General features: G+C 43.6%; 1 protein-coding gene across 1 annotated transcript in view; it reads right to left on the minus strand.

Moving 5' to 3' along the window:
* The window catches only part of ylpm1 (YLP motif containing 1), a 74,796-nt gene extending 51,451 nt beyond the window's left edge, over positions 1-23,345 (minus strand). The window contains exons 1-6 of the mRNA XM_078406869.1: positions 22,747-23,345; positions 11,072-11,152; positions 9,617-9,886; positions 7,896-8,081; positions 5,732-6,807; positions 694-4,395 (exon numbers count right to left, since the gene is read on the minus strand). Of these exons, the coding sequence (XP_078262995.1) occupies positions 694-4,395; positions 5,732-6,807; positions 7,896-8,081; positions 9,617-9,886; positions 11,072-11,152; positions 22,747-23,169 (5,738 nt within the window). The 5' untranslated portion in view covers positions 23,170-23,345. The remainder of the gene's footprint in view (positions 1-693; positions 4,396-5,731; positions 6,808-7,895; positions 8,082-9,616; positions 9,887-11,071; positions 11,153-22,746) is intronic.
* Between the last annotated feature and the right edge of the window lie 401 nt (positions 23,346-23,746).

Genomic DNA, 23,746 nt, shown 5'->3' on the forward strand with positions numbered 1-23,746 from the left:
CGGCATCTATCATCAAGGATCCCCATCATCTGGGCCATATTCTCTTCTCACTGCTGCCATCAGGCAGGAGGAACTGAAGCCTAAAGTCCCACATCACCAAGTTCAGGAACAGCTACTTTTCTACATCTATCAGGTTGTTGAACCAACCAGACAACCCTAAGCATACCTTGACAACAGAACTCTCCAATCCATCTAAGATAGATAGAAAATGCTGGAGTAACTCAGTGGGACAGGCAACATCTCTGGATGGAAGGAATGGGTGACATTTCAGACCGAGACCCTCCTTCTATCCAGAGATGCTGCCTGTCCCGCTAAGTTACTCCAGCATTTTGTGTATATCTTTGATATAAACCAACGTCTGCAGTTCCTTTCTACAATCCACCTCTTGCACTACCATGGACATATTGTTTCATTAATTATGTATTTGCACTATGTTTTCTTGCTTATGTCTTATTTTTTGTAGTCTTCTTTCTTTTAGAAATGTTGTGTAATTTATGTATAATTTGTACCATTTCCATATCAGTTGTTTTTGCATTTGTCCTGCTCTCTGTGCATGTGATGTTGCTGCTAGAAAGATTGTCATTACACTTGTATCTCAGGGTAATTATTCATGACATTAAATTTGACTTGACCACACATTTGCAGTTACACAATTAGTCTTTAAGAACATTTCTGCAGTATAAAGTCACTTACCGTAATAACTTCAACTCCTGTGCTGCCTTCAAAATGATTTCATGTTCTCGCTCAGACAAAGCCACAATATTTTGCCCACCGGGTGATTGGTCCACCATAGGTTTGTCTGAGAAAGGCAGTGGTGCTTCTTCAGGTAAAGCGGACACATGAGCAGAACCAGTCTGGGATGGAATTTCACGCAAATTGTCAAAGGGTAATCTCCTGTTGTCTGCTTCTGGATACCTTCTTTCATCAATTCGTTCTCTCTGCCAGGCAAGCCTATCCGGAGGATAATTTCGTTCATCTCTCCTCCAGTCTTGCCTTTCTGGATAGTCCCGCCCCCACAACTCCCGTTCTTGCTCTTGCTGATAGCCTGTTTCAGGTTCATTCCTCCATTGCTCTTCTCTCCACCTGTCTGGTCGTGGAAGCAAAGGAGCGAAGTCTCGTCCACGACCATGATGTTCCCATTCGTCTGGTCTGTGGAAGTGCTCTCTGTTGCGTTCATTGTCTCTGTTAAACCCATATTCTTGCGATTTTCCACTCCTGCCAGAGTCTTGGTTAAATCCTCTGTCAAAAGTTTCATTTGCAGGAGGTGCCCGGTTTTCCCTTTGATTTGATATTTCCTGATTCATGGGGGTTCGAAGAAGAGGCCGTTCATCTCTCCTAAATGGATCTCGCTCATCCCAGAAGTCTGGGCCTGTGTCTCTCCAATTATTCCTTTCCCAGGATGCGGCTCTCTCTCTTTCATAACCTGGACTTTCTCTAGGTCCAGAGAAACGATCATCCATTTGTCTCCCTCCTTCTTGATGCCAAGATGCTTGTATTTCTGTCTTTTGATATGGTCTTATCTCTGGACCATCAATGTTACTGGGAATGTCCCCCTTGCGCATAGACATGTACTCCTTGCCAATCGGTGGCTTGTGTTCTGGGCCTTTCTCTCGGTCATTATTCCGACGCAATGATGTGGATTCAAATCTCTTTCCTGTTTCTACAGTTTTTAGTTCATGTTTTTCAGATATTATCTTTGTGGTAGATGCTGAATTTGAAGGTAACATTGTCACTGGATCTTTTTGGACATGACCTACTGTTACCGAAGGTACGTCAGAACCTTCCATTTTCTTCTGTATTTCATGTGATTTAGATAAATCAGCATTTGTTTTCAACAAATCTTTACCAGCTAAAGAATCAGAACCTTTGGTATCTGTGGCAGCAAATATTGCGTGGGCTGGATTATTTTCATCTACCGGCAATGTGGTAGATAAAGACTGTGGTACGGAACTAATACTTTGTTTTGCATTCTTACCTTCTACTGTAGTTTCCAACTTCACATCTCCAACAGGTTTTACCTGTTCAGAATCTTGCTTTGAAGATGGCTGAGAAGATTGGAGTCCTTTCAAATCTTGTCCAATTTGCCCAGCTGAAACTTGAGGTCCTTTTGGTCTTGAGATAGGTACAGAAGAACCAATGGGAGAAGGCCCTTGAGGATCACTTGATCTTGGACCCTGTGGTCCGTCAAACCGTGATCCAGGCCCTTGAAAGCGTCCAGCAGAACCCTCAATCCGTTGTCCAGGACCCTCAAATTGCTGTCCTTGAATCTGCCTATCAAATCGCTGTGCTGCACCTGGTCCTTCAAAGTGTGGCCCTGACCCCTCAAAACGGTGCCCCGGGCCATGCTTCTCAAAGCGATTGCCTTTAGTCTGCCCCTCAAAGCGGCTGCCTTTACCGTGTCCCTCAAAGCGATTGCCACCAGGACCCTCAAAATTTCCAACACCAGGTCCCTCAAAGCAATTGCCTCCTGGTCCATCAAAGTATCCACTTCTTGGACCATCAAATTGACCGTCCGCTGGCCCATCAAAGCGATTAACTCCTGAACCCTGATTCTCAAAACGATTGCCTGAACCTTCCAGGTAAACTTGATTCTCAAAGCAGTTATCAGGATTCTGTTCCTCAATGCATTTCCCAGGACCTTGGCCCCCAAAGCGACCGCCAGAACCCTGATCTTCGAATCTGTTGCCTGAACCCAGGCCCTCAAAACGACTGCCACGTCCCCGATTCTTGTAAGGGCCACCGCGCCCCTGGCCATCAAAGTGGCCACCATGTCCCTGGCCGTCCAAGTGCCCACCCCTCCCCTGGCCCTCAAAGTGGCTGCCTCTCCCTTGGCCCTCGAAGCCACCACCCCTCCCTTGGCCTTCATAGCGGCTGCCCCTACCATGGCCTTCGAAACGGCCACCCCTGCCCTGGCCCGCGAAGTGACCGCCACGCCCTTGGCCCTCATAGTGGCCTCCCTGACCCTGGCCTTCAAAATGGCCGCCCTCACCAGGGCTCTCAAATTGGCCACCTGGACCCTCAAACCCACTAGAACCCAGGCTATCAAATCGCCCTCCCAGGCCATCAAAGTGCTCGCATGGGCCATCAAAACGACTGCCGAGGACATCAAAACGGCCTCCGGAGCCACCAAAATTACCATCTGTACCCTCAAACCGCCCACCTCGACCCCCATAGTGGCTGCCGTGACCCTCAAATCGCCCTCCGGGACCATCAAACCATATGCCAGAACTCTCGAAGCTCCCGCCCTGACCCTCAAAGCGTCCGTCGGAATCCTTAAAGGGACCACTTGGACCTTCAAAATGGCCTCTCCCCTGGTTGTCAAACCGACCACTGGGACCCTCAAAGCCACTGCCCGCCCCCTGGCCTTCAAAATGGCCTCTTGGACCCTCAAAGTGGCTATCCGGACCTAGGCCTTCAAAACGGCTACCCGGACCCTTAAAGCGGCTACCTGGACCTTGGCGTTCAAAGCGGCCACCCCGGCCCTGTCCCTCATAGTGACCATCAGGCCACTGGGCATCAAAACAATTGCCAGGTCCATGGCCCTTAATGTGACCCCTTTGCCCTTGCAAGTGATGGCTGGGACCATGTCCCTCAGAGCTAATGCTGAGAGCCAGACCCTCAGGACAGCTGCCAGGACCTGGACCTGAACCTTCCAGACGGCTGCTGGGACCCTCATTCTTAATGCTGTTGCCAGGAACCTGCCCTTCAAATTGATTGGTGGGCTTTTGGCCTTCAATGACTTTGCCAGAACCTTGAAGACCAGGACCATGGCTTTCAATGCGATTACTTACACCCTGCATGTCAAAACAACGATCGGGACCTTGGCCCTCAAAACTAGCACCCTGCTTCTCAAGTAGTTTACCAATACTCTGCTTTTCTAGACAATTAATAGGACCCTGTGTTTCAAAGGAATTCCCCTTAATCTGAAGGAAATTATCCTGCTTTCCAAGAATCTGCTTCTCAGCATTATCTGCCTTCTCAAATTGACTTCCAGACCCTTGCTCCTCAGGACAGTTAAGCAACCTTTGTTTTTCAAGGAAGCTACTTGGATCCTGAGCTTTGAATTCATTATCTGGAGCCTGCCTCGATGGCTTGGCCTCATGTTGATGACCTGGAGCTTTTTCTTCATCCTGTGCCACACCAGCCGAATCTTCAACACTGTCAACTCTAATTTCACCCTTAACATGATGATCTGCAGCCTCATTCTTGGTGTGTTGTGCAGCACCCTCACTCTCAACCTGCATGCCGACAACCTGCCCTTCAAATTTTGCTTGGAGACCCTCATAGCGGTAACCTTGAAATACAGGACCTCTTGAATCAAAACGTGACCGAGAACCTTCTCTTGCTCCTGGCTCATCAAATTTGCGTTTTCCTCTTCCACGGGGTCCATCAAACCTGCAGAACAAGAGAAAATATTTGATCATAAGACCTAAAGATCTTTAAGATGTTTTGTATTTAATAACGACATGACACAATCTATGATACCAGTTTCTCCTTTGGTGGAAAAAAAGCAATCTTATCTGCCTGTACATAATCCATATCCCTCTATTCCTTACACTTCCATGTGTCTATCTAAAAGCCGCTTAAACGGCACTATCATGTCTGCCTCCAGAACCACCCCTGGCAATGAGTTCCAGGCCCCCACTACTCCATGTAAAAATCTCTCCATTAAACTTTTCCACTCTCACCCTCTAGTGTTGCACATTTCTTTAGAGTCAATAGTATCTGATTACTGCATGGTAGTTAGAGGTAAACCGTCTTCTTTCCCAAGACATTCTTGTTTGAATTTAATAATATTTATGAAAGTTTGTTCATATGTATGGGACATCCTATAGGCTGGGAATTCATAACCTAGAAATGCCTGCATGCTGAATATCAACACAAAACAAAACTTCTGCAAAAGTCTACCAGAGCGCTTTTTGCTTCCCTAAACCAAAAAAATATGTAATATATTAAAATGTCCTCTTCCAATTTCTCAAATTTGCTAAAATAAAAAATGTTCCCGAGTTAAAAAGTGTTTTATACAGGTTACTTTCCAAACTCTATCCAGCAATTGGCGATTACAAAATACAAAAGCCAATTATGAAATTAATCTTTGGATAGTCAACTAATTCAATCCAAACCAGTTTTAAGAAAGAACCTGGAGGAAAGAACTGCAGATGCTGGTTGAAATCGAAGGTAGACACAAAATGCTGGAGCAATTCAGCGGGAAAGGCAGCATCTCTGGAGAGAAGGGATGAATCATTGACTTCAAAGGGTAAATTTTCTCTCTTCAGAGATACTGCCTCGCCACTCTACAACTGCACGTGCCTGAATGAAAGCTAAAGTATACATCTTTGATTACTTCGTTTCACACTCACATCACAAAAGTATTCAGTTACAATATTACAGGCAAGCCGATGTTACCTTATGGAAATAAAATATAAATGTAGTTGAAATTCAGGAGCAACCTCAATGCTTAATTTGCTTTCAAACCTGATAGAACACAAGAGTTGCTCTAAAATTGGATATTTTCCTCCATTTTGTCAACGAAACAAAAACAAACAACTATTAAGCCAAGTAGTATTTTCAGATCAACAGCTAATAATGTGTGCATGAATACAGAATAAAAGGGAAGAAAGGAGGTACAAAATGGATGGCATATCTCCATACATAACACAACTTAAAAAGTATGATTAATTTTCATGTTTTCAGAAGGTATGTTTTACATATTGTTACTATTTTTATTTACCTTGGAGCTCCAAGGTCTTCAAATCGCAGACCACTTTGGGGCTGTTCTGGTGGCTTTATTCCGTATTGCCCAAATCGACTATAGTGTGATGTTGAAAGTGAAGATGACACCTTGACTTCATCGTGTGGTGTTGGAATCAAGGGTCTCTTCTGTTCTGCAACAGCAGGTGAACTTTGAGATAATGGTGTAGACGCTTGCGACATTGAAGAAGTGGTCATAGTCATAGGTGGAGGGGGCCGAGTCATCAGCGGAGGAGCCTGCGATGGCGGCGGAGTGGTCTGCAGAGGGACCTGAGACACGGGTGGTGGGGCTTGAGAAATCGGCGGTGGTGCCATAGTCATTGGTGGAGGAGCTTGAGACATTGGTGGAGGGGTCAGAGGAGGTGGTGGCATGCTCATTGGCGGGGGCAGCAGAGCCATTAAGGGAGGCGGCAGATTCAATGGCGGTGGTGGGCCTGACATCAGTGGAGGCATAACAGACATTGGCGGAGGCATCCGAGTTGGTGGTGGAGGGCCTTGAGTCACTGGTGGTAGGGCTTGAGATACCAGTGGAGGGGCCTGAGACATGAGAGGAGGAGGAGCCTGAGACATGGAAAGAGGAGCCTGAGACACCAATGGAGGGGGCTGTGACACTGTTGAAGGGGTTTGGGAAATTGGTGGACTTTTCTCATCTGAAGAAACCGAGATTGCGGGTGAACTTGTTGTTCCTTGAGTAGAAGAACCAGTTAATGGTGGTGTAGGGGGCATCCCCATGGGTGGCACCGGAGGCATCGGCAGAGTTTGAGACATCAATCCCCTTGAGGTATTTCCCAGGTAATTTGGGGGTTGAGTGCTCATGTACTGCTGTTGAACATTTCTTAGAGCATCCATTCTTTCTTGGAAGTGATGGTTCGTTGATACCATTTGCTCTTGCCACTGGTTCCACTGAGTTTCATACTGTTGGAGTTGATCCTTGTTCGGATAGGCTTGTAGCAGAGCCTTCCAAATCTGGAACTGTCGCTGCCATTCTTGATACAGAGGGATGAACTGCTGTTGCTGCATCTCCAAGTGTCTCAGCTGCATTTCCAGAGGCAGTGACTAAAGACAAAGAAACCCATTATAGCATATCCTTGCTGATTCTCTGCATTACTTTCATGTTCACTTCACAATGCCGATTTTGCTTCTTCACTTAAAAACAATATTGCTATTTGAAAGGTAGTCTAGGTTATAACCGTTGGTGAATGCAAGAAATCCAAAACCAAGATAACTTGCAAAAGTGAAGAAATTTGTACTGCAACAATTTGTATGGCAAAAGTATCTGGAACAAGCTGCCAGAGGAATTGGTGTAGGTGGGTAATATAACAACATTTAAAAGTCAATTTGCATGTGTGATAGATAGGCTAAAGCAAGCAAATGGGACTTTCTCAGTTAAGCACTTTGGTCAGCATGGACAAGCTGGGCCAAAGGGGCCAATTCAGTGCTGTATAACTCAATGACTACTTAGTGAGCCATTAATATCAATTCATAATGTTCAGGTTTAAACCTGGTATTTCTACTAAATTAAAATATTATTATATTTTCAGAACCAACCAATTTCCATTACATCACACTGAAACATATAGTCCTACAGAGTGAAATCAGGCCCTTTGGCCCAACGGCTACAATGCCCTATCTACACTTGTCCCACCTGCCTGCTTTTGGCCCGCACCCATCTTAACCTATCTGATCCATGTACCTGTCTAAACGTTTCTTAAACCTGCCTCAACTACTTAACCCGACAGCTTGTTCCGTACACCCACTACCCTTTGTGTAAAAAGGTTACTCCTCAGATTCCCATTAACTCCCCTTAAACCCATGTCCTCTCGTTCTCAATTCCCCTACTCTGGGCTAAAGACTCTGTGCGTTTACCCGATCTATTCCTCTCATGATTTTGTACACCTCGAGAAGATCACCCCCCATCCTCCTGTGCTCCAAGGAATAAAGCCCTAGCCTGCTCAACCTCTCCCTATAGCTCAATCCCTCAAGTCGTAGCAACATCCTGGTAATTCTTCTCTGAACCCTTTCAAGCCTGGCAACATCTTTCCTATAACAAGGAGACCAAAACATCACTGTGCTTGCTTGGATCAAAGTTAGGCTGACACACAAATATTCTCCACAATATTCCCAAACAACAGGTGGGCACAAACCTGTATGTGCTGGATTTGCTGCATTAGCTGCTGGTACTGTTGCAGCAGTTGTTGCAGTTGATTATGTTGTTGCATCATGTTTTGCTGTTGATACTCAATGCGTTGTTGCTGCCATTGAGCGGCTGCTGCCTGCAGCATTTTCAATCTCTCTGCTTCCTCTGGATTTTCTGGAGGTTGGATGGTAGGCTAAGAAAAATTCACAATATGATTACGAAAATCTGAAATAAATCTTATGAGATTGTGCATACTTTGTTAACGTAAATTTTCATTAATTTTATTTTGTCATATATCGCTCAGTTCTTATATACTTGTAATTCAATGAAATTGTTAGACAAAAATCTTGATATGCCCCCAAATGAGACAACTCAACATAGAAAATAGGTGCAGGAGGAGGCCATTCGGCTCTTCGAGCCTGCATTGCCATTCATTGTCATCATGGCTGATCATCCACAATCAAGAATCCGTGCTTGCCTTCTCCCCATATCCCTTGATTCCACTAGCCCCTAGAGCTCTATCTAACTCTCTCTTAAATCCATCCAGTGATTTGGCTTCCACTGCCCTCTGTGGCAGAGAATTCCACAAATTCACAACTCCCTGGGTGAAAGTTTCTTCTCACATCAGTTTCAAATGGCCTCTCCTTTATTCTAAGACTGTCCCCTGGTTCTGGACTCGCCCAACATTGGGAACATTTTTCCTGCATCTTGCTTGTCCAGTCCTTTTATAACTTTATAGGTTTCTCATTCCTCAAAATCTTAAAAAGCCAACTCATAAACTTGACCTGCACATCTTTTCTAACTTCTATCTTATCTACAACATTTCATTCCAAAATTCTGAAAAATGCATTTTCAGTTTTAGTTTTGTGTGCTGTCACCTCCCAGCATGTGCTCATCATTCTCGAAATCCTTGTTTAAATTGTTACAGTACCAAAACTGCCCTCATCTAAGTCACAAATGGCATCCATGGTTGGCCACAGCAGAAACATCTATCAAGCTGCTATGGAAATCTTTCTGACTGGTGATCCTCCTGTCATTTGCAAACAAATCCTGCACCACTGTGAACACCAGGTATGGATCTACGACTGTAACAGATTGTGGTTCATCCCACCGTTGGAAGGGAGACAAATGGCATCCACACACTGAGATCAATTTTTCATTATCCAAATTTTAACTAGAGAATTACTTGCAAAGGCTTCCCATCCCCTGCCAGCACAGTTACCCCAAAGGTCCTATTTTTAGTGCTCTCCTATTTCTCATCCATCTGCCAATACATAGGAACAACTTAAGCCTGGGTCTATTTCATCCCCAGGATACCATGGAGATTTACTAGCTTTTTAAGATCTTGACCACCTCAGTTCTATTTTCTCTGTTGTCTATAAAGAGACACCAGAACATCAGTTTGGTCTTTGGTTCTTCTCAAAAAAATTAAAAGTCTGGTATTCTCAATGAAGAGAGCAGAACATTAGGACAAGCAGGCAAACTGTACATGCGACATGCAGGCTAAACATTAAGAAGTAAAGATTCACTTCAATCAAATTAACCAGAAATATATTACTCATTTCCTTAAGTTTATCAGCTGGAACAAGAAATCTACTATTTCTAAATCTGACAGCTTTAAATATTTTGTATGTCACAGCAAATGCAAAACTGTCAAAATTGCCGTACTATTTGACAAGGAGGAAAAGCCATAAATTTCCATAAAACACACAAAAGTGATTTGTCTACCTTTGCTTCTTCAGGTGGTGGAGGTGGGGGCATCTCTTCTTTGGGAGGTGGAGGTGGTGGCTGCGTTTTGGATACTTCATAAGGTGGAGCTGGTGGCAATGGTGGCTGTGTGGCATAACAACCCATGGCCTCTCCAGGTGTTTGCTGTGCAGAATCGCTAACCTGATTCATTTCTGCACTCTGGCTCTGTTCTTGCTGACCTCCATACTGCTTGCTTCCATGCTTCTGTAGGTTCTGCAGATGCTGTTGATACCAATATTGTTGTTGCTGCTGCAGAATGCAGAGGATTCACATTAATTTTTGTTCTGGTTTGCTCCCATATTCCAAAGACGTGCAGGTTTGCAAGTTAATTGGCTTCTATAAATTGTCTAGCGCGTGGGATAGAACTAGTGTAAAGGTGATTGTTGTTCGGCGGGGACTCAGTGGGCAGAAGGGCCAATTTTCACGTTATATATCTAAACTAAACTAATGGAGAGGCACTGGGGTGTCAGACATGGTAAAGAAGGCACATGGGATGCTTGCCTTCATCGCCTGTGTCATAGAATATAAGAGCTGGGTCGTCATTTTAAAACTGTACAAAACATTTGTTAGGCCATACCTGGAATACTGTGTGCAGTTCTGGTCATCACAATATAGGAAGGATGAAATGCCACTCGAGAGGGTACATGGAAGATTTGCCAGGATGTTGCATGGACAGGAGCATTTAAATTGTAAGAATAAATTAGATATGCTTGATTTGCTTTTCCTGGAAAGGAAATGGCTGAGGGGAGACCTGATGGAGGTACACAAAACTATAAGGGGGAATAAGGTGGATTCTCATCCCATTGTGGAGGAATCTAAAATGAGAGGGCAAAGGTTTTAGACATCAGAGGATTTGAAGGGGATTTTTTTTCGACACATAAGGGAGGTTGGAGTTTGGGTCCCGCTTCTTGAAGAGGTGCTGAAAACAAATACTGTCATTTAAGAAGCATCAAGACATGTACTTAAATCGGCAAGATATAGGAGACGGACAGAGTGTGAGTAAATGCGATTAGTGTAGGCAGGTGCAATAGGCAGTATAGTCATAGTGGACCGAAGTGCCATACAACCCTATGACACAAATATTGTCTTTGAGTCTTGTATGTCTGCAACTATTTGGGCCTATGTTTAACAATATAAAAACCTAAATTATCACATATGAATTCATGAATTCCTAAACTGAGGTGCAATTAGCACTGCGGCCTCACAGTTCCACAGATCAAGATTCGATCCCGAAACGTAGTGCTGTCTGCAGGAAGATGACAATTTCTTCCTGTGACTACATGGGTTTCCTTCAAGCGCTCCAGTTTCCTCCTGCACGCCAAGCTGTACTGGTAGGTAGGTTAGTGCGCTCTAACCTTAAATTGGCCAGGTGTCTAGTTCTAAGTAGTAACACTATCAAAAATGATTATTTCCCACAGAATGGCTTATACTTACTTGATAAGATCCATTTATTGCTTTGGAGTAATCATTAGCCTTTTTGTCACCAGATGCTGCCACAGTGCTTGCTGATGTTGACTGAAATAGATGCAAAGCCAGAACTGTCAATATATGAGACTTTAATTTTAGAATACACAGATTTTCTCTTGGTGTACATTCCAACATGAATTTTTTTTGTTTTAATTTTTAAAGACTTTAAATACATTATTCTGTTTGGAAGTCAAACAATATTTTGAACAGAATATATACAAAACACTTAATACACGTTCTGTCTTTGTGGAAACTATAATCAATGCACCTTCAATAAAGAAATATCATCCAATTTCTAGTTTCATCAGTGTTTCAGGGCCCAACATTTGCCTCGTTGCGAGGAAGTATATTTGATACAGAAACTTGTAGGTTTAAGGTGAGAGGGGAAAGATAGGAACCCGAGAGGCAACCTTTTCACACAGAGGATGGTGGATATATGGAACAAGCTGCCAGAGGAGGTAGCTGAGGTAGGTACAATAACAACTCTTTAAAAGACATTTGGACAGGTACATGGATATAAAACGTCAGTGGGATTTTGGCCAAATGCAAGCAAGTGGGATCTGCGTAGATTGAATATCTTGGTCAGCATGATCAAGTTGGGCCGATGGGCCTGTTTCCACGCTGTATGACTTTAAACCCCTTTAAATGTCATGGGTTCCAATTCCTCCTGTGTATGATGACTCAGTGGCTTTGGCTCTGTAATCTCGTAAATCTTCTCTGCCTTGTCCAACCTAGTCAAAACATCTGAATATGCGATTCAAAATCTCCACTATTTGGTTGACTTTTAACATTGTTTAACAAATAATGGCTTTATAGTGCCACCTACAACCCATGAAAGAAATAATTTATTTCTCACAAACTGTCTAGAACATTGCAAAAACTTTATAAAAACTATGTACGTTTCAAACATAACCATTATATACAAAATATTTAACACATGATTATCTTTCATAATGCATTTTCTCTTTATTTTGTCTTTTTCTGAGATTCCCAAAAATACACAATATTCTTGGCAAAGGTTACCTTCTTGAATCTCATTTTTACTCTAAATGGCAAAGAAATGTAGAATCCTCTGAACGAAAAAAACACTTAAAAATTCACAATCCATTGAAAGTCTGATTGACGTTCAAACCTCTAACATTAGGAATCCCAGCAACAAAGCATGTGTGATAATACCAAAGTTCCTTAAACCCCACTTTGCTCTGTGAAAAGCAAACATTCTTGACATAGGATCATGCACGGAATCCTCAGTACAGAATCAGGTCCTTTGAGCCAACTTGCCCACGCTGAGCATGGTTCCCCAACTACACTAAAGCAACCTGCCTGTGTTTGGCCCTTATCACTCTAAACCTTTCCTATCCATGTAACTGGCCAAATGTCTTTTAAATGTTGTTACAGTACCTGCCCCAACTACTTCCGCTGACAGCTGTTCCATATACCCACCGCCTTGAGTGGGTTGCCCCTCAGGGTCCTATTAAATTTTCCCCCTTTCACCTTAAACCTATGTGCTCTGGTTCTTGATACCTCTCAATCCGGGTAAAATACTATGTGCGTTCTCCCTGTCTATTCTCTCTATATGATCACCCCCTCAGTCTCCCAAGTCCTGGCAACATCCTTGTGAATCTTCTCGGTACTCTTTCCAGCTTCACAACATTCTTCAAACTGAATAGAGTACTCACCAATGTCTTGTACAAATGTAACATAACATCCCAACTTCGATACTCAATACCCTGACCGTCGAAGGCCAATGTACCAAAAGCCTTCTTGACCACCATCTCTACCCGAGGCATCACTTTCAGGAAACGAGAACACTCCCCAGGGCCCTTCCATCCCTTGGTTCTGCTTGGCTTGACTTCCTAAATTGTATCATCTCGCAATTACCTGCATTAAACTTTATTAACCATTCCTCAGCCCACTTGCCCAGCTTATCAAGATCCTGCAGAAATATTTACTAACAATCTTCACTACCACCCACTTTAGTGTCATCTGCAAACTAACTAATCACACTAAATTCCGAAGAAGGGTCTCGACCCGAAACGTCACCCATTCCTTCTCTCCTGAGATGCTGCCTGACCTGCTGAGTTACTCCAGCATTTTGTGAATAAATTCTCATCGTACTTGTTGATTATAAACCACAAACAGCAATGGTCTCAGCACCAATCCCTGAGGCACAACACTAATTACAGGCCTCCAGTCCAAAAAAGAACTTCCACCATCACCCTCTGTTTCCTTCCATGAAGCCAATTCTCTATCCAGTCAGCTACCGCTCCCTGGATAGACAACAGTTGCAGGAGGAGGCCATTCGGCCCTTCGAGCCAGACCGCCATTCAATGTGATCATGGCTGATCATTCTCAATCAGTACCCCGTTCCTGCCTTCTCCCTATACCCCCTGCGATCCCATGCGATTTAACCTTCCAGAGCAGCCTACCATGCAATACATCAAATACCTTGCAGAGGTCCATATAGACATCTACAGCTTTGCCTTCATCAACCTTTTAGGTTACTTCAAAAAATGCAGAATTGTAAGATATGATCTTCCCCGTACAAAACCATGCTGACTATACCTAATCATCAGCCCCGTGTCTAACCAAATGCATATATATCTGATCCCTCAAAATCCTTTTCAGTGACTGGCCTACCACAGATGGCAGGCTCACTGGTCTATAGTTGCCAGACTTTTTCTTAAATAGAGGCACATTAACCATCATGCAGTCTTCCAGCACCTCACCCGAAGATTCGTATATCTCAGCTAGGACTCCTGCAATTTCTTCTCTAGCTTTCCACGGTGTCCTTAGATATATCTCATCAGGCTAGGGAGATGTAAACTGCCTTCACATGCCTTAGGACTTTCAACATCTTCTCGACCGTAAAACTGCAGACTGTCCTCAAGACATCACCTTTTACTGTCCCAAGTTTCCCAGTCTCCATGTCTTTCTCCACAGTAAAAACCGAGGAGAAATGCTCATTAAGAACTTTGCCCATCTCATGTGGCTCCTCACAGAGATGACTGATTTGGTTTTAAGGGCCCCTATTCTCTTTCTAGCCGCCATCTTTCCCTTAATGTACTTAGAAAATCTCTGGATTTTCCTGAATATTAGTGCATTCAGAAAGTATTCCGACCCCTTCACTTTTTCCACATTTTGTTACGTTACAGCCATGTTTTAAAATGGATTAAATTCTTTTTTTTATCATCAATCTACACACAATACCCCATAATAAAAAAGCAAAAACATGTGTTTAGAAATTTTTGAAAAGTAATTCAAAATAACTGAAATAACACATTTACATAAGTTTTCAGACCCTTTACTCAGTACGTGGTTGAGGCACCTTTGGTAGCTATTACAGCCTCGTCTTCTTGGGTATGACCCTACAAGCTTGGCATGCCTGTATTTGGGTAATTTCTCCCATTCTTCTCTGCATACCCTCTCAAGCTCTGTCAGGTTGGATGGATCCAGAGATGTTCGATCGGGTTCAAGTCTGGGCTCTGGCAGGGCAACTCAGAGACATTCACAGACTTGTCACAAAGCCACTCCTGCGTTGTCTTGGCTGTGTGCTGAGGGTTGTTGTCACGTTGGAGGGTGAACCTCTGCCCCAGTCTGAGGTCCAGAACGTTCTGGAGCAGGTTTTCATCAAGGATCTCTCGGTACTTTGCTCCGTTCATCTTTCCCTCGATCCTGACTAGTCTCTCAGTTCCTGCCACTGAAAAACATCCCCACAGCATGATGCTGCCACCACCAGGCTTCACCGTAGGTATGGTATTGGCCAGGTGATGAGCGGTGTCTGGTTTCCTCCAGACGTGATGCTTGGCATTCAGGCCAAAGAGTTCAATCTTGGTTTCATCAGACCAGAGAATCTTGTTTCTCATGGTTTGAGAGTCCTTTAGGTGCCTTTTAGCAAACTCCAAGTAGGCTGTCATGTGCCTTTTACTGAGGAGTGGCTTCCATCTGGCCACTCTACCATAAAGGCCTGATTGGTGGAGTGCTGCAGATGTAGTTGTCCTTCTGGAAGGTTCTCCTATCTTCACAGAGGAACTCTGGAGCTCTGTTAGAGTGACCATCGGGTTCTCGGTCACTTCCCTGACCAAGGCCCTTCTACCCCGATTGCTCAATTTGGCCGGACGGCCAGCTCTATGAAGAGTCCTGGTGGTTCCAAAGTTCTTCCATTTAAGAATGACGGAGGCCACTGTGCTCTTCAGGACCTGCAATGTTGCAGAAATTGTTTTATACCCTTCCCTACATCTGTGTCTAGACACAATCCTGTCTCGGAGGTCTACGAGCAATTCCTTCGTCTTCGTGGCTTGGATTTTGCTCTGACATGCACTGTCAACTGTGGGACCTTATATAGATAGGTGTGTGCCTTTTCAAATCATGTCTAATCAATTTAATTTACCACTGGTGGACTCCAATCAAGTTGTAGAAACATCTCAAAGATAATCAATAGAAACAGGATGAACATAAGCTCAATTTTGAGTGTCATAGCAAGGGGGCTGAATACTTATGTAATTGTGATAGTTCAGTTATTTCTTTTTAATTACTTTGCAAAAATTTCTAAACCTGTTTTCGCTTCATTCTGGGGTGTAGATAAATGATTTTAAAAAATGAATTTAATCCATTTTAAAATAAGGCTGTAATGTAACAAAATGTGGAAAAACTGAAGGGGTCTGAATACTTTCTGAATGCACTGTATCTGCAGGAGCTATCTTCTGTTCCCTTTTTACCCTCCTGATTTCTGGTCAATGGAGGATGCGATCTCACTGGCTTTCCACTCCGCACTGGACTATTTGGACAATATAAAAACACTTACGCCAGGCTGTTGTTTATAGACTGCAGCTCGGAGTTCAATACCATCATCCCCTCCAAGCTGGTTACCAAGCTCACGGAACTGGGTCTCTGCGCATCCCTCTGCAATTGGATGCTCGACTTCCTCATCCACAGTCTGTTCATGAGGAAGAAGTATTTCTGCCAATTTGAACAATCAGTACGGGAACACCATCAGTAAAACCAATGAACTGATTGTGGACTTTGGAAGAGGAAGGATGAGGATCCACAATCCTGTTTATATCAACTGGTGGAGAGAGTTAAAAACTTCAAATTCCTGGGCGAACATATTTCCGAGGATCTATCCTGGACCCAGCACACTGATGCAATTATAAATAAAGCACATCTACGCCTCTACTTCCTGAGGAGATTAAGGAGATTCGGTATGTCAAAGAGGATTCTCTTGAAATTCTACAGGTGTACAGTAGAGAGCATATTGACTGGTGGCATCATGGCCTGTTTCGGCAACTGGAACGTCCAGGAGCGGAAAAGACTGCAAAACGTTGTGAACCCTGCCCACTCCATCACCGGCTCTGACCTCCACACCATCGAAGGGATTTATCAGAGTCACTGCCTCAAAAAGGCAGCCAGCAACATCAGAGACCCACACCATCCTGGCCACACACTCATTTCACCACTGCTATTGGGAAGAAGGTACAGGAGCCTGAAAACTGTAAAGTCCAGGTTCAGGAACAGCATCTTCCCTCCAGCCATCAGATTATTAAACACTACGACCTCAAATAAGCTCTGAACTATAATAGACTTTTATTATTACATTACTATTGTTTGTTTTTTGAGTGTGTGTGTATATACATATTGAACTTTTCTTTCTTTCTCGTTTATCATATTGTTTACAGTGTACTATGTTTACATATTCTGTCGTACTGCAGCAAGTAAGAATTTCATTGTTCTATCTGGGACATATGACAATAAAACACTCTTGGCTCTTTCTTAAATATGCTCTCCAGACCTTGAAACTCCTCCAAGAATACATCTAATCCCAGCTGTCTATGGGATGCCTCTCTCTTTTTCCTGAAGAGCTTCAATTTCTCTCATCATCCAGGCTTCCTGACTTACACCTCTAACAAGAACATGCATGCCCTGAGCTCCTGTCATCACACTTTTAAAAACATCCCACTTTCTGGGCATCCCTTTGCCAGCAAACAACCTACACCAATCAACTTTAGCAAGTTCCTGTCTAATACCATCAAAGTTAGCCGTGTTCCAATTCAGAATTTTAACTTGTAGGCCAGCTCTGTACTGATCCATAACTAATTTACAGCTAGTACGTCCCAGTTGCACATACCGATGTACGTCTACATATGCCCCGAGCCCAACCCTCAATCCACTGCTATGCCGATGACACTCAGCTTTACCTCCCCCTGAAACCCAACAACCAGTCAAATTTAAACAGCCTCTTACACTGCCTTGAGGACATAAAATGTTGGATGGCACAGAACTTCCTCCAATTAAACGAGAGCAAGTCTGAGGTCACCCCCCCCCCCTCCCCCCGACTCCATCAAATCGATAACAGGCAGTCTTGGAAGCCTATCCTGCCTAGTCAAACCGCATGTCAAAAACCTTGGCGTAATATTTGACTCTGCATTAAAGTTTGACAAGCAAGTCAACGCTGTGGTAAAAGCCAGCTTCTTCCAACTTCGTACCATAGCTAAAATCAAACCTTTCCTCCAATTCGACGACACTGAAAAAATCATTCACGCTTTCATTTCCTCCCGCCTAGACTACTGCAACTCCCTATACACTGGGATCAGCCAATCATCCCTGTCCCGCCTGCAACTGGTCCAAAACGCCGCAGCGAGACTCCTGACGGGTACCGGTAAAAGGGACCACATCACGTCGATTCTGGCCACTCTCCACTGGCTCCCTGTACGGTACAGAATTAACTTCCTCCTATTCACATATAAAGCCCTAAATGGGCATTCCCCCCACTACATCAAAAATCTTCTAACCCACCTCTCTAACTCCAGGTCCCTCAGGTCGGCCGACTTGGGGCTACTCACTATCCCACGGTCTAGGCTTAAGCTCAGGGGTGACCGCGCTTTTGCGGTTGCAGCTCCTAGACTGTGGAACAGCATCCCTCTCCCCATCAGAACTGCCCCCTCCATCGACTCCTTTAAGTCCAAGCTCAAAACCTATTTCTACTCCCTAGCGTTTGAGGCCCATTGAGGAGGCGCTGTGAACTGTTTTGTATGTGCTGTTATGTATGTGTGCTACTGTATGTTTCATTTTTTCCTTAGTACCTAATCAGATGTACAGCACTTTGGTCAACGTGGGTTGTTCTTAAATATGCTATACAAATAAATTGACTTGACTTGACTTGACTTACCATCAGGCCTCAAGTGTTAAAATGAATACAATTCAATCCAACAGCCCTTCCACACTGCCTGCTGTGCTCCTGCTTATTCGGTCCACTGAACCTTCTTTCATGACCTTCCATATCGACTACCAGCCTCTCACCTGCCTCACCTGTATTGGATCCCACCGCCAGCCAATCTAGTTTAAATCCAGCTAAGTAGCACAAGAAATCCTACCTGCCAAGATATTGGTTGACCTCCAGTTCAAACTGTCCCTTTTGTACAGGTCAACCCTGCCCAATAAGAGATCCCAATGGTCCAAAAATCTGAAACCCTGTCATAAGGTCTTAAGGTCATAAGGAATAGTGGAATGAGGTCAATCGGCCCATCAAATCTACTCGGCCTTTCAATCATGGCTGATCTATTTCTCCCTCCTAACCCCATTCTCCCGCCTTCTCTCCATAACCTGACACTTGCACCAATCAAGAATCTATCTATGCCTTAAAAACATCCACTGACTTGGCTTCCACAGCCTTCTGCGGCAAAGAATTCCACAGATTCACCACCGTCTGACTAAATAAATTTCCCCTCATCTCCTTCCTAAATGAACATCCTTTAATTCTGAGGCTATGACCTCTAATCCTAGACTCTCCCACTAGTGGAAACATCTCCCTTTCCTCGTGGTCATCTGTCTGCTCTCTTCCTGTACCTTAGGCATGACCACTTTGCTCGAACTCATATCTATCAAGCTCTCATTCACCAGACGATCCTGAAACCATCCAGCTCCATTAAATTATAACTTTTATTTCACAATTCTTCCTGTGAAATCTTTTAAAGACAGGCTTTCATATAACACAGTAACATAACTTAAGGTATTGTAAAGAGCATTTTCAGCAAATAAAATACTTTATTTGAAGATATATTCAAAAGCAAATTCCAGTCCAAATTAGGGTCCCAGGATAATCACACAGACATGTAGATTGTTGCAAAGCTTTCATGCTATAACAATCTACATTTACACTTCATGAGGCTTTGAGAAAGCAGCCAGCATTACAAAAGACCATGTTCACCCAGTCATTCCCTCTTCTCCCTTTCACCCTGGTCATTCGGGCAGAAGATATGAAAGTTTGAAAGCACATATCACCAGATTCACTCTGTCATCAGTGCATTCAATGGTTCTCTCATAAGCTAGGATGTAGTCCCGATCGCACTCCTTGACTCATTGCAGATCTTGCACTTTGTTTTACCTGCACGTTCTCTGAAACTATCACACTGCGTTCTGGTCTTTTTCTCTTGTACTTGCTGGCTTGATTATACTCATGTGTAGTAATGATTTGACTGGATAGCGTGCAACGTTTTTCAATGTAGCTCAGTAGACGTGACAATAATAAATATTGCTACTTCAAAAAGCTAATTGTTACTGAAACGTGGAAAATCCCTGAGCCGGTTTATCGGCAGTAACTTTTACATATGCCAATGTCAGTGACCAGTTAATCTTGTTTTTGCAATGTTGACCGAGGAACGAAACCTACACTTTTGTACTCAAGTATGATTGTGTCTATCTGTAGTAAGATTTTTACTGAACTGTATGCAAAAAAAGGAATTTCACTCTACCTAGGTACATGTGATAATTTAGAACCATTGAACCATAAATTAGAAGATCAGACACAGAATGTTAGAGTAACTCAGTGGGACAGGCAGCATCTCTGGAGAGATGGAATGGGTAATGTTTCGGGTCGAGACCCTTCTTCATAAATAATGGCCAGGCCATTATTCTGCTTTTCTTATGAAAACAGTTTTTGCATCTCTTAGTTCATTTGGCAGAAGTGGATTCTCATCCGAAATATATCACCTCCAGCACTTTCTCACTGCTTCAATATTGTTTAGTGTTCGTGAGCATTGTTGTGCTCAGGTCTCTGGAGTAGGACTTGTGCTTCAAGTTACAGACAAGCCGCAAGTGCACCTTGTTCCACAGCCATAACAAGCTGACCAGAGGTGACATCCATGCTATACATCAGGATAGATTAGCTCAAACATTTTCTTCAAACTGCACAGCATCATATGGCATCAGATTAAATGTAGACACAGTAGTGTTGAAGACCACCTCTGTCTCGCCCATGTCAAAGGACATTTGAAAGTAGTAGTATAAGCTGCAAGGGCCAAAGAACTCTGGATGGAGGAGTTCAATGTCACATCCCCAAGTTTCTCAATAGTACACCCAGTACCCAAGATAGCCTTAAGGAAGTAACTGGAAAATTACTTGAGCTCGTACGTCTACAGATCTGTCCATGGACGAATTTCAGAGTAACTACCACTGTGTAGTATAATCAGAATTTCAGAGTAACTACAAACTGTGCTCAGACATAGGTATTCACACCTGTGGTCATCAGCAACAACAGAAATTTACCCGATCAAAATTTGTAACTTCAAACTCTGGCGAATCTCGCCATCTACCATTATCATTGACCCAAGGGATCAACCCCAGTTCAATTAAGAATCTATCTGGAACAGCATTAGACACACATAAAACTAAGGTTTATCGCCTGGTGATGGCACAATATAGGGCTACAAATCTGCATAGCAGCAAAAAGAGCATACAATCGACAAGCAGCCAAACATAGATTATAGAACAGTACAGCATAGGAATAAGCCTTTCAGCATACAATGTCTATGCCGAACATGATGCTAAAATAAACTAATCACCTGCCTGCACATGATCCATATCCCTCAATTGTCGGCACATCCATGTGCCTTTTAAAAGCCTCTTAAACGCCACAATCGTATCTGCCTCCACCATTACTCCTGTTCCAGCCACCCACCACTTGCATCAAGCAAAAAAATACATCAGATCAAAGATCTGAAGTCTGGCAATGGGTCATGAATGATGATGAACAAGTAAATAGTTAATGGAAGGGAAAAGCACCTCCATGCTGATAGATGGATAGAGCAGTATGTGAGCGTCAAAGACAATTCTAAGGTAGACGATTATTCTTTGAAGGCAATCGGAGCATATCGCTAGAAACATTGTCCTCAGCTAAAGCAATTGCTTCATCAGAGACTTGGCTTACACCTTAAAAGTAAGAAATTAGGATGTTCTCAGATGTTAGCACAATGTTAAATCTATTAGCTTCTCTTTAGTAAACGAGCACTCAGCAAGATTTGATTATCATTCAGCTATGGGCTGATAAGTGACAAGGATTATTTCCCGCACAAGTCTTGGGCAACAAGAGAGGGTCTAATAACCTACCCATAAAACATTCAGTGACATTAGTTTGGATACTTAGCAAAGGCAATGAACAAAAATTTAATTGGACTAACAATGGATACAAGAGGTCAGAAGACATATTTTATGCCATATTTTTTCACGTTACAGAACTTTGCCCACATAAAAGAAAAATAATCGATTTAGATTCTAATCATTGGCCATATGTCTAATTTGCACTTACAGTGTATATCTAACATCCTTTCTGGATATGTTCACCAATCAGAATATTCTTTATTCAATTCTGGTGTCTAATGATTGCAAAAATATATCCGATACAAAATATATGCAGATCCATTATCATATCAGTGCTCATGCTTATTAAATTACTGACATTAACTGCAATTTCTACCATAAATTAATCCAAGTAATCATTTAAAATAAATTGCATTCAGTGTACAGTAAGAAAACCATGCTTCCCAGTATAATCACGTTTTTGCAGTAGTGTAACAATTCAGTCCTTCCCAAATCAAACTCTGATGGCTCAAGAAAATCTTATATCTGTAATGACGAAATGAAATAGTAGACCTAGTTTCACAAAGGAATTTCTTATCTCAACAATACCATCACTCTGTAGCAACAGGTCAGACTCACTCCAAAGAGTTATCTGATGTCCCTCTTACATCCCTTCACAATGGCCTTAAAACAGAATTGCAACACATTACTATCAGGAAATCCTTTGGAATTGAAACAATTGCAAGTAAAGGCAATTTGGACACCAGTTTACTTTATACTTTATCTTCCATCACAACTACCCAGGGTGAAGACGTTTACATTACAACATTATCATAGATCCAAAACAAAACTGCAAATTGCCTAGCTGTAAAGAATTCAGCAACATGTAAAGCCCTTTCATTGATTGCCCATTGCTTAGTGCCACCACATATTGCGTTCTCAACAATTTTTAACTGTTCAAACAGGAGAAAATAGTCTCTAGATTCTGTCCATGTCATAGGGCTGTAAGTATGGACACAAGCCCTTCGGCCCCGTTTGTCTATGCTGACCAAGTTAGTATACTGGGCTAACCCCATTTGTCTGCATTTGGCCCTTATCCCTCTCTAAACGTATCCATATATTTGTCCAAATGTATTTTAAAAGTCATGTCCAATTTATAAGATCAGAATAATTATTATGCGATTGATAAGATCTCTCATATTTTAGCTCTGCTTTTTTGACAATCCGCGTATAAGCACGTATTTACAATAGTATATAAATGCTTTCCCCCTCCCACTCACTCTTCGCCTCACCTGTAAAGCCACGGATGAGAAATCAGGATGTTGTTGAATGGATTGATTGGTCTGAGTGAGTGGGCTCTGGGTATTGCTGGTGTCCCAAATGTTTGGTGGAGGCTGTTGCAGATGAGGTGGTAACGGTGGTGGCGGTATTGACGGTGGTGGTTGTTGCTGGTGGGCAGGATGCTGTAGCACTGACTGCAACTGCTGCTGGTGCATCTGCTGCAGCTGCTGCATCTGCTGGAGGTGCTGCTCCCGCAAGGTCTGGAAGTTCGAGGCCAGGCCGGTGCTGGGGACAGGCGGGGGCACGCTGGTGGGGCCGACGACCAGCCCCGGGGCCGGTACCCGCGGCGCGGGAAGCTGCGGAGGCTGAGCGACTCCGCCATAATATGGGATGTGCGCCCCTCCCCCACCGTAGCGACCCCACGACGGGTACATCTTGCCTTCAGTCAAAACACACCCCCAACACCGAAAATAACCCGAGGGGCGTAAAAAGGGACGGATATGGTTACACTTCTGACAGGGTGCCCCAGCGAAACTGGAGCCGAGACGTCCACAACCAGCGGTCAGTATTTCAGACTCTCCCTCAGTCTTCTCTCTACGACCGGCGCCATTACAATTACAACAGACGCTGGAACGTCATCGCGTCACGCACGCGTCTGTGTCACACGTCGGGGGGGGGGGGAGGGGTGGAGAGGGCAGCTATGACGTCGCAGAGTTGGAAGGCAGTGGAGGCCAATTCTCTGGATGCTTTCAAGAGAGAGTTAGATAGAGCTCGATTTATTCACTAAATGCTAGAGTAACTCAGCAGGTCAGGCAGCATCTCAGGAGAGAAGGAATGGGTGACGTTTCGGGTCGAGACCGTTCTGCAGATAGAGCTCATTCTGAAGAAGGGTCTCGACCCGAAACGTCACCCATTCCTTCTCTCCCGAGATGCTGCCTGACCTGCTGAGTTACTCCAGCATTTTGTGAATAAATCGAGCTCATAAGGATAGCGGAGTCAGGGGGTATGGGG

The sequence above is a fragment of the Rhinoraja longicauda genome, chromosome 10, assembly GCF_053455715.1.
Source record: "Rhinoraja longicauda isolate Sanriku21f chromosome 10, sRhiLon1.1, whole genome shotgun sequence".
Lineage (NCBI taxonomy): Eukaryota > Metazoa > Chordata > Chondrichthyes > Rajiformes > Arhynchobatidae > Rhinoraja > Rhinoraja longicauda.